The sequence below is a fragment of the Drosophila albomicans genome, chromosome 2L (assembly GCF_009650485.2).
Source record: "Drosophila albomicans strain 15112-1751.03 chromosome 2L, ASM965048v2, whole genome shotgun sequence".
Taxonomy (NCBI): domain Eukaryota; kingdom Metazoa; phylum Arthropoda; class Insecta; order Diptera; family Drosophilidae; genus Drosophila; species Drosophila albomicans.
The window spans coordinates 10,641,945-10,657,528 of record NC_047628.2 but is presented as its reverse complement, the minus strand read 5'-3'; the positions used below and the strand labels follow the sequence as shown (position 1 = coordinate 10,657,528).

Genomic DNA, 15,584 nt, shown 5'->3' with positions numbered 1-15,584 from the left:
TTCAGGAGCAGGCGCACTTGGGTCTTATCATCATCTGCACTGACTTAAGAGAGTAGTCTTCACCATGCCAAGTATCCCATCGAATGCCTTTAAATTTAAAAACTTGTTTAAAATATCCTTCTAAATAGATTCCAAAAAGATTTCTGAAATAATAACAAAATTATTATAATAAAATGTTTTCGATCATGAATGTTACATACTGCTTCACGGTACAGATGTCAAACCATCCGGCATTTATTCGATTTTGAGCACATTGGTTTTGATTGTCTTTATCGAATGTATAAAACCTCATATTCTGATTATTACGCAATCCATCACCTGCATCTCCTGTGTATTTCCCCAGCATTTCCAATTTATAATTTTCGTTTCCTATTACAAATTGGTCATAGCGAGCATATCGTGTGTTGCCATCAAAGTCTTCGAGGTGTACATAAAGCTCGTGATTTTTCGCATAGGTAATAGCATGCAACTTCTCTAATCCTATGAAGAACTCACTTGATAAATCTCCAAATCCTTCTTGGTAATGCTTCCAATTGCGAAAGAAATTTATTGAGCCATCGAAACGTTTCAAAATTACAATCCAACCTGGGCCAGCTATTTTTGCATCACACAGCACCGAAAACGGCTCCAATGCATTAACTTTGATCTTAAAGATGCCTTGGCGATCGGGACAGGAACGTAAATATGGCAAATGGCCAGTAATATTGCGATCAATTAATTCTTGCAGGATATTAGCCACTTTCAGGGTGCTAAGATCGTGTTCATATTCCTCAATGTACTGCCACGTCAGGTTATCAAACTCTTGAAGTTCGTCCATCAAACTGCATTAAATACTATACAGTAAAGATCACAGTTTATTCCTATTATTGAAATACCTTCTTTGGAGTTCACTTTGCCCCGAATTGCAGTGACAATTGAAAATTGTGAAACTTAAAAGTGTGAAAGTTATCCACGTCCACTCCATTGCAACACTTGAAGATAAATGATTTTACATATCCAAATAGCTAATTTATTATTTAAAAATTGTGGAAAGTCTCTCTCACATTCTTGGAAAGAATTGCATTGGTTATTTGTGATTAAATATTTTGTTATAAACGAATCTCAAGAAGTAAATGTCAGCTATGAAATCACAATTAAATAGGTTAAACCATAGCAAATAACTGTTAACCGTTTATTTCCTTACGCTCTGTTCACGAGAACAACCGAAACAAGTTAGTCGAGCACACTCGACTGTGAGATACCCACTAACCATTTTAAATAAAAACAAAATATTGCAGTATTATTTTCAAAATATACCGCAAATACTACAAAAATAATAAATATATACCAAATGATATTTATATATACGTATAGTACCACATTCAAAATATACCATAGACGGCACAATATACCAAATTGTCGGATAAAGCAACTCAGACCCCCAGTAAGTAGGCGTTTTTGCCTTTTATTTTTTTCTTTAATACCTTCCACAATTTTTATCTCATCGAAATCAAATTTTCAGGACTTATAAATACTATAGACATTATTGTATACACAAAAATTCGCAGCTAGCTTTAAAATTACGCTTGTTATTCGTTTTTTTTTTATTTGCGGGGGGCGGAAGTAGGCGTGGCAAAAATTTGAAATAAACTTGATCTACGTGCAAAAAAAAATTATAGCTCTATCTCTTATAGTCTCTGAGATCTAGGTGTTCATACGGACAGACACACAGACGGACAGACGGACATGGCTAGATCGTCTCGGCTGTTGACGCTGATCAAGAATATATATACTTTATAGGGTCGGAGATGCCTCCTTCTAACTGTTACATACATTTCCTGTCGGCACAAAGTTATAATACCCTACTACCCTATACCGTTTCGGTCATGATACAATAATTGTATCATGTGTTATTGTATCATAGAGCCGACCAAACGAAAACAGAAAAAACTGTTCTCCGTCTGACCGCGAGCAAAAGTTGTAATCGAGCAATTCAATCAGACTTTTTGCTCAAAGTCTCAGTGACGAACACTTATTTTGAGACCGCATGAATTGGTTAATAGTTATTTCCGAGCTATGGGTTAAACGCATTTGATCAAAAATGTATTAGTTCCAATTTTCTAATTAATATTGAAATATAAGCTGCAAGATAATGATTCACCCCTGAGGTCCTTGCGGGTATAGATTCTAATAATATATAGTATTTATTCTGTAGTTTGTTACTTTTTGTTTATTTATTTGTTGCACTTCACTTAAATATTGATAGTTCGGTTCAAATCGTTTGCACTACATTTAGTGTAGTTATGTACAGAAACAATTTTTGAAAAAGGTTCCGAATAATTCGTTAATTTTTGTTACATTTCACCTATTATTATAGTATGTAGTTCTTTGTGCGTTACGTTATGATGCTCTCGAGAGAACATTTTGTTGTTGTTGGTTTTTGGTTAATTCTTTTAACTTAAATACGATCACAGTCTGACAAACGGATTTGTTGTTGAATAAATAAGAAATATACACAGAATTGAAACTAGCACACATAATATACAAAATACAATTGGCTAACTAACTTGAGCAACCAATTACTGGAGCAGTGTCAGGGAGTTCCGTTGCCACTGGAACCAGAATCAGAATCTGATCCTGAACCAGACCCAGGATCTGAACTTAACCCTGAATCTGTGGCCGTCTCATAGACAGTGCTGTACGATTGCAGCTTGGCTATTTCCCCGCTATCGCTCTCCGCTTGGATGAGCATGGGTATTTGCTGGGGCAGATCACTGGTTGCCCACAAATACAAATCCAGCGTCTTCTCTGTGCAATCGGCTATGAAACGCACAAAGGGTCGAATGTCGCCCTCGTTGGCCAGCTTAAGGAAATGATAGTATTTGCTGCGCTGCTGCTTGGGAATGATGACGGGCGGGTAACCTGCGCGCATGAGCAGCGTGTTCATAAGGAGACGAGAGGTCCGTCCATTCCCATCGATGAAGGGGTGGATGTGCACCAGTTTATAGTGGGCAAGAGCAGCATAGCTGAGGAATGAAAAAGATGTCGTTAAATGTTAAAATATTTTCTTAAATTTTATAGTTTTTCTTCAACAATGATTAATTTGAACGAAATTTAATGCATTTTCATTATTTTTCGAATAAAAAAACTAATTATGAGATAATTTAACTCTTAAATGAATAGTATTTTTTTTTTATTTAAGGGCAATGATCCTTTTGGAAGGCGATAATAACAAAAGTTTTAAGGTTGGCCGTATTTGCCATATACTCGTTACATTTATATTTTACCAAACAAAATAAAAAAATTTGTATTATTAAATGTTCTCTTTTTTAAATAAAAATAAATGTGATGAAATTCATCAATTTATACAAAAAAATTAATTAAATGGAAAATATAAGTTCGTAAACTTCAAATAAATTCTTTTAAAAACTGAATTTTGTCAATTTTTTTATATATAAAAAGTTAAAAATAATCAAAATATTCACCTGACTGGATGCAACGAATTGCTGTGCTCCGAGTTAAGCCAACGCTCGAAGCGTTGCATAAGCAGCGCCAAATCTCCTGGACCAGGTGGCACATGGCCACCCACATAGACTTGATTGCGACGAAACTCACCACCTTCGATGGGATCAACGTGGCCCAGTACACGGCGATGTAGCTCCAGAATGTCCTTCAGCGTAATTTCCAATCTGCAATTAATTTTCAGTTAAGTATAAGCAAAATTAGAACCTACACGTCAATTGTCACTAAGTTTGGTGTCTCTAGCGTTTATACTCTGTGAGATATACATGTTTAAATGAACGGACAGACAGAAAGAAAGATGGACATGGATTTACAATGTCCTTATACTTATAATTTATCACTTACTTCTGTACGAGGCTGGCATTAATGTACTTCATGGCCAGATCCATGCCCAGAATTTCGTTGTGTTCATCGATGGACTTGCCATCGACAGCCATGCGAGTTTCCAGTACTGACCGCGTCTGGGCCAGCGTCATGGTGTTTCCCTCGATACCCACTGAGTGGTAGATGTGCTGGAAGTATGCCTCTTTCTTGGCGCGACGTAGCGCCGCATTGGTTTCATGGATGCCGGACAACGCATCACGTTTCTCATCCAATGAGAGCAGACGACGCTCGTCCAGCGATTGAACGACGTCGGCAGTCCGTTGACGATTTGCCAAAGCCTCTGTGTTACTGGGGCTAATGCTAAGCGCTTGGAAATAGTATTGATCCGCCAGCACAATGTTGCGTTGATTGTGTTCGAGGAATTCGCCGTAGCGCAACAGCACCTCGGGATGTTTGGGCGCCAGAGCGAGAGCGTGCTCAAAGAGCCGCAAAGCCTTGTCATCCTTACCCAACCTGTACATTTCTTGGGCAAGACGCAGTGCACCCATAGCCTCTTTGATATTGGTTTGTTCTGCTTCCGAGAAACTGGCACCAACACTGTCACTGACGCTTTTGTCGTAGAACTCTTTGAATGCATTCAGCTCATCCACCGAATACACGGCAAACTCGTCGCGTGTCTGTAAATAATGCGCTGCGGGAAGATGATGCAATTGCCGCCATGGGGAGCTATTCGAGGTGAGTGCGTGGAAGGCAAATGCAGCCACACTGCCGGCAATGAAGAACAGCGCAAAACGATATGTTAAGTGAAACGTTGGCTCCTTTGGCTGTGGCGTCGTAGCCTCTGACGTCGCCATAACCTGTGGACAGCAGTCGATTATAATTTACACTGCAACGGTTGTCACCAATGTTTCACTCACTATTTGTTGTTTGTGGCCTCGTTTAGTTGTGGAGATGTTTATGTTTTACATTAATTTTGTACACTTGGCAACGCGAATGCATTTCAGCTGTTTTGTGGGCGTACTAAAGCAACAAACATACAGCTTGGATAAACAAAACCACGTATTTGATTGATACTAATAGCGTGACCGTATTTCTTATGAATACCGAAAAAGCATACCACAAAATACTATATTCACAATAGATGGTAGAGCAGCAGGTTCAACTTGAATAATAAAAATTGAATATTTAAATAGTTATTTCTTAATTTAAAAAGTCTTTTGACATGTACTTTATTTTTATAAAGCAGTAATTTCTTTGAAAGTATTCAAAATGTTTATTTCAGCTGATTTCGCATTGTGAGTACACATTTTTGCCGCTGGGTGCACGATTGCGTGTTTTAGCTATTTGACCAACAGATGGCGCCAACAGATCCTAAGCTTGTTACTCATTTCGAAATATGTGCCAAAATCAAAACCGGATATAGCTAATTAATTCATTTATTTGCAAAATATTACTAACTTCACATACTTAATTCTAAGAACACTCAATTTGAGTGACTAACACACCTGGCTATTTACGTATTTTCAATTTATTTATTTAGATTTTTATAGGCAATTATTGTTGTCATCTGTCACCTTGACATGTTCCAAACAATATTTACCTTGATTTACTGCATTTTTTATTTTTGGCATCATCGGCGAAAAGTGGAAAATATAGTATTTTAGGCATGCAGGGTATCTTCTAGTTTGGCATTATCATGGAATATTATCAGTCGTGATTTTCAAAATGCGCTAATTAATTTGTGGTTAGCAATGAAAGGAACGAGTTCTTAATTCGAATGTAAACAGCAACTAGGATGTTATATAGGCATATATCTACATATATGGATGGTTTTCCCCTCTGCGGTTTCAAATTCTAATAAAATGACCAAATTTAAAAGTTCTGCAAGGTCAGTAAAATTTGCATATGATGCATCTAGTTAGCTATCCATCCATTTTCTTCTTAATTGTTTTGAATCACTTTTAAATATTTAAAATACTTGTCCGCCCGCACAAGCTTTGTTACTGCTGCTGCTGTCATGTAAGTGCAACTCATATATGAGATCATTTATAAAAATTTCGCAAAGAGTTCATTTATTTTTTTATAATTTGTTTTTTTTTTTTTTGGGCACTGTATTGTTGATCTATTGTGATTTGGTGTCAATGAAATCAAAGCAGTGCCCGAAGCTACCGGCTTGTGAGTCACAAATGGCATTATGAGCTCATTAGAGAAGATCCCATGCCCCGTACACTTATATACCGGTTCTTCGGGGGCTTTCAAACGATGACGTTCAAAGTGTTTGTATATTTTTTTGTTAGTTATTACTTATAGCATTTTTCGTTGTTTTTCCAAAAATCTTTCGCGCGACCATTGATAACAACGAACGAACGCGACGCTCTCACAATAAATATAATTTGACTGTCTCACAGCCTCTCAGTGCGTCTAGTTTTCTAATAAAAGCTTTAAGCGATACGCTCGGCTGTCAGTTGCTGTTCGGCAGCGCAACGAAACGCAGCGCATCGTCTTGTGATCCGGTCCAAAAAGCGGGAATAGTGTGAAAGTGTGAACTAAACGAACTGAACAATCCTTGTGAACTGATAGTATAATTTAGATAGTCGCGTATCTAAATTAACTACAAAAAAAAAACAGTGCCGATCTTAAGTGAGAGTGAGTACACAGCATACTATTGAAACAATTCAAAATTGCAGTTATTCAGTCATACAGAGTAGTACTTTTCAATAGAATGCAGTCCAAAAATAGACAATGCCCAACCTGCGGCGGGCGGATCCCAAAATTAGTTGTTCCAGAAATAAAAATTAAGTTCGGGATGTGACCCAAATGGAACATTGTTTTGCCTTCAAGGTGCTACGAACTAATCGATAGCACATGCATTGCATATTACTTCTTTTTTTTTGGTTATTGAAAAGAATTATACCACGTCGTCACTAAAGACTTATCAACACATCCACCGGATGGAAGATGAAAGAACACATAACATATGTGTTAGTGACTTCCATTGAAAAGCAAAAAGTTTAACAAAAAAAGCAACGTCAAGTCGCATTATCTGTTTGGCTAACCTCTGATGACCCTCAGTTCAGTGATAATCCAAAGACTATATATATATATTGGACTAGATTTCAGTTACGTACGTCTTATCAACGTCTCGACGCAGCCAAAAACTTTTTCAATTCGAATCGAGCTTTCAATCTGAATATACCACATATTTATAGTTGTACTCGTATGTGTACTATAAGTATTACAATTGTTTAACCCATTTATTATTTATGAATGACATAGTTTTTCATTTCTGATCTGCGTTTTAGTCAGCAACACCCCCCTTGGAATGAGAGGTCTGGGTGTGTGTGCGTTGCTCTTGGCGCTGTTTGTCAGCTGCCAGGGCTTCAGTAGCTATAGAAGCAGCTACAGTTCCTCATCCTCATTTGGCAATGGACAATCCCAGGCTTTACATCAGGCCACACCACAGCTTAGTAGCTGGGCCTACAGCCATTTAAAAGAGGTGCGCGAATTTGCCAATTACCTGACCCAGGAGTATAATGCGATGTCCACAGGTGCAAGCAACGGTCACGGACATTCCTTCAGTTGGAGTGGTAAGTTCAAATCATATTTGATAATTAATACTATAGGAAAACCGATATAAATGGGAAATTACTTTTGCTTTCGATAACATTGATAAATTATGAATTACAATTATTGATCTTCAAGCTAAGATTAGCGTATTCTTCGTAATTTGTAGATTTCTTTTAATTTTAAATTAAAAATATTTGAAAATTTTAAAATGTCAAAAATACTGAAACTAATATATTTTTGTTTTACTGAACGATTCTTAGCATCGCTAGTATAATAATCATTTACAGATAAATGGGGATCATCTAGAGTTCAATTAGTTGCTGTTTAGTCAGCCCAATTTTAAATGTTGGGGCCAAACTAACACCTTAATCGGTCCACTTAGTGATAACATAATTAATTGACGAAAAAACATGACCATGTACAACAACTTGGCAGGAAATTGTTTCCTTGACTTTTTGTACTTTTGTAGGCTTAGCTCAACAATTTTTTGATTATTTTTGGTACTTGATGCTAAAAAAAATCGTGACATCATTGATGAGTTCGATGTATTAATTTGCGCTGTCACATCATGTCATTATATATTAAAGTTTTGAATGGCAACATTTAGAATTCTATACAGTTAAATACTGTCTGATAACTGATTATTTTTGGAGCATAATCTTAAAAATGCAGAATAATTATTAAAAAGAATATATTCTCTATTTCTATATAAATTACTTTACATCTTTGTTTTGTATGTATGTTACTATTTATATTATTGACCCTGTCCCTACATTTGAATTTAATCTTAAAGATGATTCTTTGACCTAATAAAATTATAAATATGTAGGATGAGTATTTTGTAGTATAAAGTTAAAAGTAAATAAATATTAAAAAGAATATATTCTTTATTTCTAAATAAATGAGTTTATATCTTTGTTTTGTACAAGAATCGCGATTTCTTATAAAAGCTTATAATCTTTACTAAAAACATAAACAAATAAGATTTTCTAATATGTCCGCCATGAAATAGAAGATTGAACTGAAAATCTAATTATCTTTTCTTATTTATTTATTTTGTATGTATTAAAATTTATATTGTTTGTTTTTTATTACCAGCAAGTATTCAACAGCTAAGTGGAAAGACTGCCAGTGAACTGGATGCACTTTGCCGGCAGGTCAGCCAGCAGCTGGTGAGCGACATGCGCCAGGGACTGATAAACTACAGCAACATAGTACAGCCAGCGTTCTTCGATGTGAAGGCTGGCGAATTGCTGGAACGCTATGCGATTGGCGATGTACAACAGCAGACTGTGGATCTTAATCCCTTCCAGGCTGTGGATTTGAGCAACTTCGATGAGGTAAAGAACTACGCTTACCCCACTGAGGTGAAGATCATCGATGGAAAAACTTATGTGGTGCATCGCAACTGCACCGAGGCCACTAAGCTGACAAATACCTATGGAAACAATGCTGGTTACTATCAGAAACAGATCTCTCTGCCAGTCAGCTCATCGACATCGGTGCGTCAACAGTCGTCGGTGCAGGATTGGATTTCGGGACGCATGGAGCCAACGGTTGTCAGCTACAGTTCTGTGGTGAATCTGGATGGCAGTCACGGTGCTCACAATGCCGCCTTCAATGCGCCCAGCTACCAAGTGCCCAGCTACAGTCAGGTTACTGCCCCCGTCACCTCAACGGTCACTGTGAGGCGCTTCAACAAGACAATCACCCAACACTCGGACGGCACCAGCTCTGTGGATGGTTCCGAGTCGAAGCAACGTTGGGTCGATGGTCAACTCGTCTATGACAATCAGCGTCCCTTTGGCCATCAATCCGCTGGCGCTTTGCCACGCGATGAGCAATGGAAGCGTGAGGAACGCGAGCACTTCTTCTGGTATCTGACGACACCGCAACGCCTCGAGGACTGGCAGCATCAACAGGAGGATCGTCTGCTGGGTGTGGTCCATCGCTATCAGACCACGCTGCCCATACTGCAGGAATTCCATCGTCGTGAACTGGCCCGCTATCAGGCGCTGTTGAATCAGTATCAGCCTCAGGTGCAGGATACCACTAGCTGGCAGCGACAGGAGCGCGGTCGTCTCGATTGGCTTGTCCATCAGAATAGCTACACCAGCCAGGACTTTGCTCGTTGGCAGCACGATAACGCCGCCAAGTTGCGTCAGCAGGCCTTGAGCTATGGTGTTCAACCGGATCAATTGCAGCAATGGCAGCGTCAGGAGTTAACCCGTCTCTACACACACTTCAACCAGATCAATGAATCACTGAGTCCCCGCGTGCCAGTGCCATCTCCGGCGTCCTCCTCCATCCCCGATTCGAGCTCCCTGATTGCGGACAATGCCCAGGAACAGCAGCGTCTGGATGAGTTGATTCGTCAGCACAATGCCACGATTGCCCAGCTCCAGAACTCAATTCGATCCGATCAGCAGCGTCTTAAGGATCTGTCTATCAAGTACCAGGGTGATATGCAGAGTCAGACTCAATGGCTGCGCGGTGAAGTTGCTCGTATTGGCGATTTGATCAAGGAGCAGAATGAGCAGGTGACTCGCCTGAGTGCATGGCAGAGCTCGGAACGTGCTCGCTTGGAGACCATGTTGAAGCAACATCGCGGCAGCTTGACCGAGCTGCAACAGCAGATGGCTCAGGATCGCAGCTATGTGCAGAATCTGGCGGCCAAGTATCGTGTGGGTGTTGATGAACTGGAGCGTTGGCAGCGTGAGGAGTTGCAGCGTTTGCAGTTGGTTGGCCAGCAGCAGTTAGAGGATCACATCAAGGGTTGGCAGATCAGTGTAAGCGCCAATCTGCGCAACATTATTGCTCAGAATCAGTTGACTATCGAGGAGTTCCAGACCTCTATTATCAATGATCGTGCACGTCTGGAGCAATTCGCGCGCACTTACAAGGTGCGTGTGGATGAGATTGAGTCGTGGATCAAGAGCGAGTTCAACAAGTTCAAGTCCGAGGGTCTGTTGAAGGATGTGCAACAGGAGCTGGTCACGTGGCAGCAACGAGAACGCGAGCGTCTGCAGTCGCTGGTGCAACACAATTCCCTGACTGTCGAACAGCTGGAGGCCAAGATCAAGAAGGATCAGTCTCACTTCTTTGAGCTGGCCAACACATACCAGATTCAGGTGACAGATATTCAAGATTGGCTCAAGCAGGAATTGCTGCGTCTGCAGAACGAAGGTCTGCTCAAGGCGGAGGCTCTCAAGGATTGGCAGTTGGCCGAACGTCAACAGATCGCAAATATTGTGAAGCACAACAAATACTCGATCGATGAGTTTGAGCGTAAAGTGCTCGCTGATCGTGCCCGTCTTAATGATCTGTCCAAGACCTACAATGTCAAGGTGTCGGAGATCGAACAATGGATTCAATCCGAGGGCGATCGTTCTGCAGCGTGAGGGACAACTGCACATGGAGACGCAGCTCAACAATTGGCAGAAGATCGAACGTCAACGTCTGCTTGACTTGATCAACAAGAACGATCTGTCCATCGAGGAGCTGGAGACAAAGATCAGCAAGGACCAAACACATCTCTACAGTCTTGCCCAACAGAACCAAGTGCGTGTCGAGGAGATCGAACAATGGATCAAGCAACAGATCGAGAAACTGCAGAAGGATGGCTTGCTGGAGATGCAACGTCTGCAGAACTGGCAGCAGGAATGGCGTGGAAATCTGACCAACATGGTACAGGAACGCGATTACACCGTTGAGGAGTTCCACAAGTGGCTGCTCGAGGACCGTGCACGTCTCCAGAGTTTGGCCATGCAGCACAATGTGCAAATCGAGGAGATCGAACAGTTTGTCAAGAAGGAGGAACAACGATTCATTGGAATGGGTCTGCTTAAGCCCAGCGAACGTTTGACCAACTGGCAAGAGGTGGAGCGTCTCCATCTGAAGAACCTGGCTCAACAGCAATACAAATCCACCGAACAACTGGAGGCTCGCCTGCGACAGGATCGCGAGCTGCTTGAGAAGCTGGCGCGTCAATACAGCGTGCAGGTCGAGGAGATCGAGAGCTGGATGAAGCAGGAACTTGCCCGCATGCGTGATGAGGGTAAACTTCAGATCGACAATCTCACCTCATGGCAGCTGGCGGAGCGTGAGCGTCTCGAAACGCTGCTTAAGCAGAACAAGCAATGGAATGCCGAGGATCTGCAGGCTGAGCTGCGCAATGATCGTGAACACATGCAGACAATGGCCTTCCAGTATCACACATCGGTCGAGGAGATCGAGCGTTGGGTGCAGACCGAGATCGAGCGTTTGAAGCAGCAGGGTAAGCTCAACATTGAGCAGTTGACCGCTTGGCAACAGACGGAGCAGCAACGCATTCTGGCACTGCTGCAATCACAGTCCAACATTACCCTGGAGCAGTTTGAGGCAAAGGTACATGAACAAATTCAATATTACCATTTTCAATACGACCTTTCTTTTTCTATTAACTCGTGCCCCATTTGATCTCTTCTACTTTGCAAAAGTAATAACATAGGTATCTCTTTATTGACTCATCTTATTTTTTGAGAAATGTCTGCCTGTCTGCTTCTTACTCATTGAACTCTCCACTTTACCGTCCTCTTCTGTCAAAGGGATTCTCTTACGATATTAACTTACTTTCTATGGAAGATTTATCTCTCTCTATGTTGCTGACTTATTGATCCCTTATTGATCTCTCTTTTCTCTCCAAACAGGTACATAATGATCGTCGCTTCCTGTTGAACCTCGCAGCTCAGCATCACGTGAGCGTCGTGGAGGTTGAGACGTATGTGAAGCAAGTAATTGAGGATCTGCGCCAGAAGGGGCAGTTTGAGGTCGAGCAGTTGCAGGCATGGCAGCTTGTGGAACGCGATTACATCAAGTCCATGATTGCCGAGTTCAAGAACGGTTTATCCACTGAGGAATACGAGCAAAAGTTGCTTGCGGATCGTGCTCATCTTAATCAATTGGCCGATCAATATCGTCTGAATGTTGAACAGATTGAGGAATGGATGATTGCTGAGCTGAAGAGACTGCGCGGTAGCACCGAGAACTCACTGAAGACTCTGAGCGCTTGGCAGGTGACGGAACTGGAGCGCCTGCAGAGTCTGATCAAGGAGCAGACACACATCACCTATGTAGAGTTCGAAATGGAACTGCAGCAGGAACGCGAACGCCTCCAGAAGCTGGCCAACCAATATTCTGTGAATGTGGAGGAGATTGAGCAATGGCTACGCCAACAACTGATCAATCTGAAGACCACGGGTAATGCCAAGGTTGAGAATCTGACCAAGTGGCAGATTGCCGAGCAAGAGCGTCTAATTGAGTTGCTGCTGAAGCATCAACAGGATGCCAGTTACCAGGAGGTTGAACGCGAACTGAGCAAGGATCATCAGCGTTTGGAGAGTCTGTCACAAACAAATCATGTGAGCATTGATCAAGTTGATCATTGGTTGCACGATGAACTGAAACGCCTGCAGCAATCGGGTCTGGTGCAGATCGAGCAGCAAACCCAATGGCAAAAGCAGATCAGCAGCGGCTTTAACAATTGGTTGAAACAGCAACAGGACTCGACCAGCTATCAGGAGTTTGTGGACTTCCTGAAGCGTGACAAACAACGTCTCAATGGCATTGTCAACGATTACCATTTGACCGTGGAACAGGTTGAGGAATGGGTGCAAAAGGAGGCTGCCAGGCTTTCGCTTATCGGTGTTATCGAGAAACCACAGGACAACTTTCGGTACGAGCAGATTAACATCTGGAATCAACAGAGCGAAACCCAACCATGGAAGGAATATTTGACCGCACGCCTGCGCAGCGAGACGCACTTGAAGCCCATGACCTGGCAGGAATTCGAGTTGTATTTGGTGCGCAATCGTCCGGCTCACGAGCGTCTGGCTGTGCAGTATCACATCACTGTCGAGGAGATCCATCAGTGGCTGAATAACTCGGCCAGGCAACTGGTTCAGGAGGGCCTCATCACTGGCTCCTTGACCGTCGAGGAATGGCAGCTGAAGGAGCAACAGTACATTCAGGATCTGCTCAATCAGCAGCTGCGTCGTCGTCAAAAGTGGACCATCGAGGAGCTGCAGCTGAAGCTGCTGAATGACCAAAAGCATCTGTTGGATGTTGCTCGTCAATATCAAATTAGGATCGAGGAATTGAAACTGTGGTACAAGGACGAATTGAAGCGACTGTTGGACTTGCGCAAGATTGAACAGGGCTCCGGCTTGCAATGGCAATCCAAGGAACTGGAACGCATTTACCAGACCGTCATCCGTCATCCAATCAACCGTAGTGCATTGGAGCAGCTGTTGCTGCGTGATGTCAACGCTCTTGCCATACAGTACCGCATCACCGTCGAGGAGTTGCGTGTGTTTATCCATCAGAAATTGCAGCGATTTGCGGACATGGGTCTGATTGTCGATGGCGGCGTTGTAAGCAGCGATTGGAAGGAGCAGGAACGTCAACGTTTGCGTCAAATTGGCGCCAGCGTCATCATCACCGATCTGGAGCTGGTTGAACTCATCTCGCAGGATAGCAAATATCAGAACGAGTTGGCTCGTCTCTATGGCGTGGGACTTCAGCAGTTGGCGCCTGTGCAGCGCATTTACATTGGCAACATGGCCAAGGAGCAGCTGCTCGAGCAGCGCCATCTCAACGTGTTGACCACATGGCAGCAGAAGGAACGCGATCGTCTCTACGATTTCATTGGCACCCAGAACATGACGTTGCGTCAGTTGCGTGACTGGCAACGTCAGGATGAAGAGAAACTGCAGCGCTTGGCCCAGCAGTATCTGATAACGCTGCACGAGCTCAAGGCCTGGCAGATTAAGGAGTTTGAACGCATCACGGCGGTGGCTCAATACTACGCCATCACACTCAGCGAACTGCAGCAGTTCCGTGACGAGGAATTGCACTATCTCATCTATCTGAACCATCGCAAGTTGCTGACGGCAACGGAGACCAAGAGTGGAGAGACGAAGCAGCATTGGCGCCTGCAGAAACTGCAGACCAAATACAGCAAATATGGTCAGGAGTTGAGCATCTGGCGTCGCACTTTGTATCTGCTCAGTCAGGGTTTGATTGATTTGCCTGCCACCAATAATAATGGTGGATATATTATCGATCAGGGTCGCGCCGATGCCACGGCTGTGAACAAACCAATCTTCTCCAAGGATCGCGGCGATCAGCCTCCACATGTGTACGAGGAGAACGACAACGAGGATGAGCCAGGTCTCGAGGGTGAAACGAAGTCCCCATTGGCACCTTTGGTGTCGACACCAGCACCCTTGCCTTCTCCTTCCCCCTCCTATCTTCCCTCGCCAAGTGGTAGCAGTGGTGGTTTCGAATACCGACGCACCGACTACAACTTCAATGTGCCCGTGAGCGGTGTCGCTTCAGCATCAGCGAGTGGCGGACCAACTGGTTCCTCGGCCAGCGCTAGCGCCAAGTTGAGCAAGTGGAGTCGTGCCGCCGGCGAGGAGCCTGCTTCACAGCAACAGCAGCAGCAGCTGGCGGAGTTGGCTGATTTGGGACAACAGCAGCAGGTGGAAGACTTGGGTCAGCAGCAGGAGGTAGACTTGGGCTGGAGTCAGGATCAAGTGGATGGTGGACAGCAACAGCAACAGGAGGAAGTCGATTGGAATGCCAACTATAGGGTTGGGGATGATGCTGGACAGCAACAGCAGCAGGACTTGGGTCAGTATCAGGTTGAGGATTTGACGGGTCAAGGCTACGGCAGCAGTTCAGGTCCAAATCCAGGCGCCAGTTACGGTCAGGTGCATCAGGCACAGCCAGTTGAAACATCGGTGAGTTCAGAATATATTTTAAATCAAAACAGTTAACTCACTTGATTAATTTTTTAATTGCAGACTCAACCCGGCACCTTTGCCAAAATTAAGAACAAAATAACCGACATCTTTGGTTAGGGATTCAAAAAACGAAAACGAAAACAAAATGTGAAGAACTGCCAGCGAAAGACTTGAATCCCCAGAAACGAATGTACACCAAAAAAATTCTAGAAACGTTTCTTTAATCTGTTAGTTTAGTCTTAAAGGAAAAGTTGTAAGGTCTTCAGTTGACCGCATCTACTACATACTACTAAATATACATACATAGATACATGTGTAATACTCGCTCTCTATAAGGACGTACCTTTGTATTTTTGTTTTTGCATTTTGTCTAATAAACTTTGAAAATATATAATTATCAGTAGT

At 42.7% G+C, this 15,584-nt stretch overlaps 3 protein-coding genes across 3 annotated transcripts; 1 reads left to right on the top strand and 2 right to left on the bottom strand.

Moving 5' to 3' along the window:
* Position 1: 1 nt before the first annotated feature.
* LOC117563399 (angiopoietin-related protein 7-like) lies at positions 2–1,018 on the bottom strand. The gene is made up of 3 exons (XM_034241733.2): positions 876–1,018; positions 201–821; positions 2–143 (listed from the first exon to the last, which is right to left on the bottom strand). Exons 1-3 carry the CDS (start codon positions 962–964, stop codon positions 2–4), a joined length of 852 nt encoding a protein of 283 aa, XP_034097624.1. The 5' UTR covers positions 965–1,018.
* A 1,167-nt stretch (positions 1,019–2,185) lies between these two features.
* LOC117565091 (protein adenylyltransferase Fic) lies at positions 2,186–5,032 on the bottom strand. The gene is made up of 4 exons (XM_034244045.2): positions 4,743–5,032; positions 3,847–4,682; positions 3,465–3,668; positions 2,186–3,005 (listed from the first exon to the last, which is right to left on the bottom strand). Exons 2-4 carry the CDS (start codon positions 4,677–4,679, stop codon positions 2,573–2,575), a joined length of 1,470 nt encoding a protein of 489 aa, XP_034099936.1. The 5' UTR covers positions 4,680–4,682; positions 4,743–5,032; the 3' UTR covers positions 2,186–2,572.
* Positions 5,033–6,293: 1,261 nt separating this feature from the next.
* LOC117563620 (tiggrin) lies at positions 6,294–15,579 on the top strand. The gene is given in 6 exon segments (XM_034242020.2): positions 6,294–6,471; positions 7,128–7,412; positions 8,491–10,781; positions 10,783–11,778; positions 12,081–15,176; positions 15,240–15,579. Coding segments are annotated over 5 exon segments (6,705 nt in total). The 5' UTR covers positions 6,294–6,471; positions 7,128–7,147; the 3' UTR covers positions 15,297–15,579.
* Positions 15,580–15,584: the final 5 nt, after the last annotated feature.

Coding starts and splice junctions, on each gene's coding strand:
- LOC117563399 (XM_034241733.2), bottom strand. CDS start 964: ATGGAGTGGACGTGGATAACTTTCACACTTTTAAGTTTCACAATTTTC. Junction 822..875: donor CAAAGTGAACTCCAAAGAAG/GTATTTCAATAA, acceptor TATTTAATGCAG/TTTGATGGACGAACTTCAAG. Junction 144..200: donor GACATCTGTACCGTGAAGCA/GTATGTAACATT, acceptor TTATTATTTCAG/AAATCTTTTTGGAATCTATT.
- LOC117565091 (XM_034244045.2), bottom strand. CDS start 4,679: ATGGCGACGTCAGAGGCTACGACGCCACAGCCAAAGGAGCCAACGTTT. Junction 3,669..3,846: donor AATGCCAGCCTCGTACAGAA/GTAAGTGATAAA, acceptor AATTAATTGCAG/ATTGGAAATTACGCTGAAGG. Junction 3,006..3,464: donor AATTCGTTGCATCCAGTCAG/GTGAATATTTTG, acceptor TTCATTCCTCAG/CTATGCTGCTCTTGCCCACT.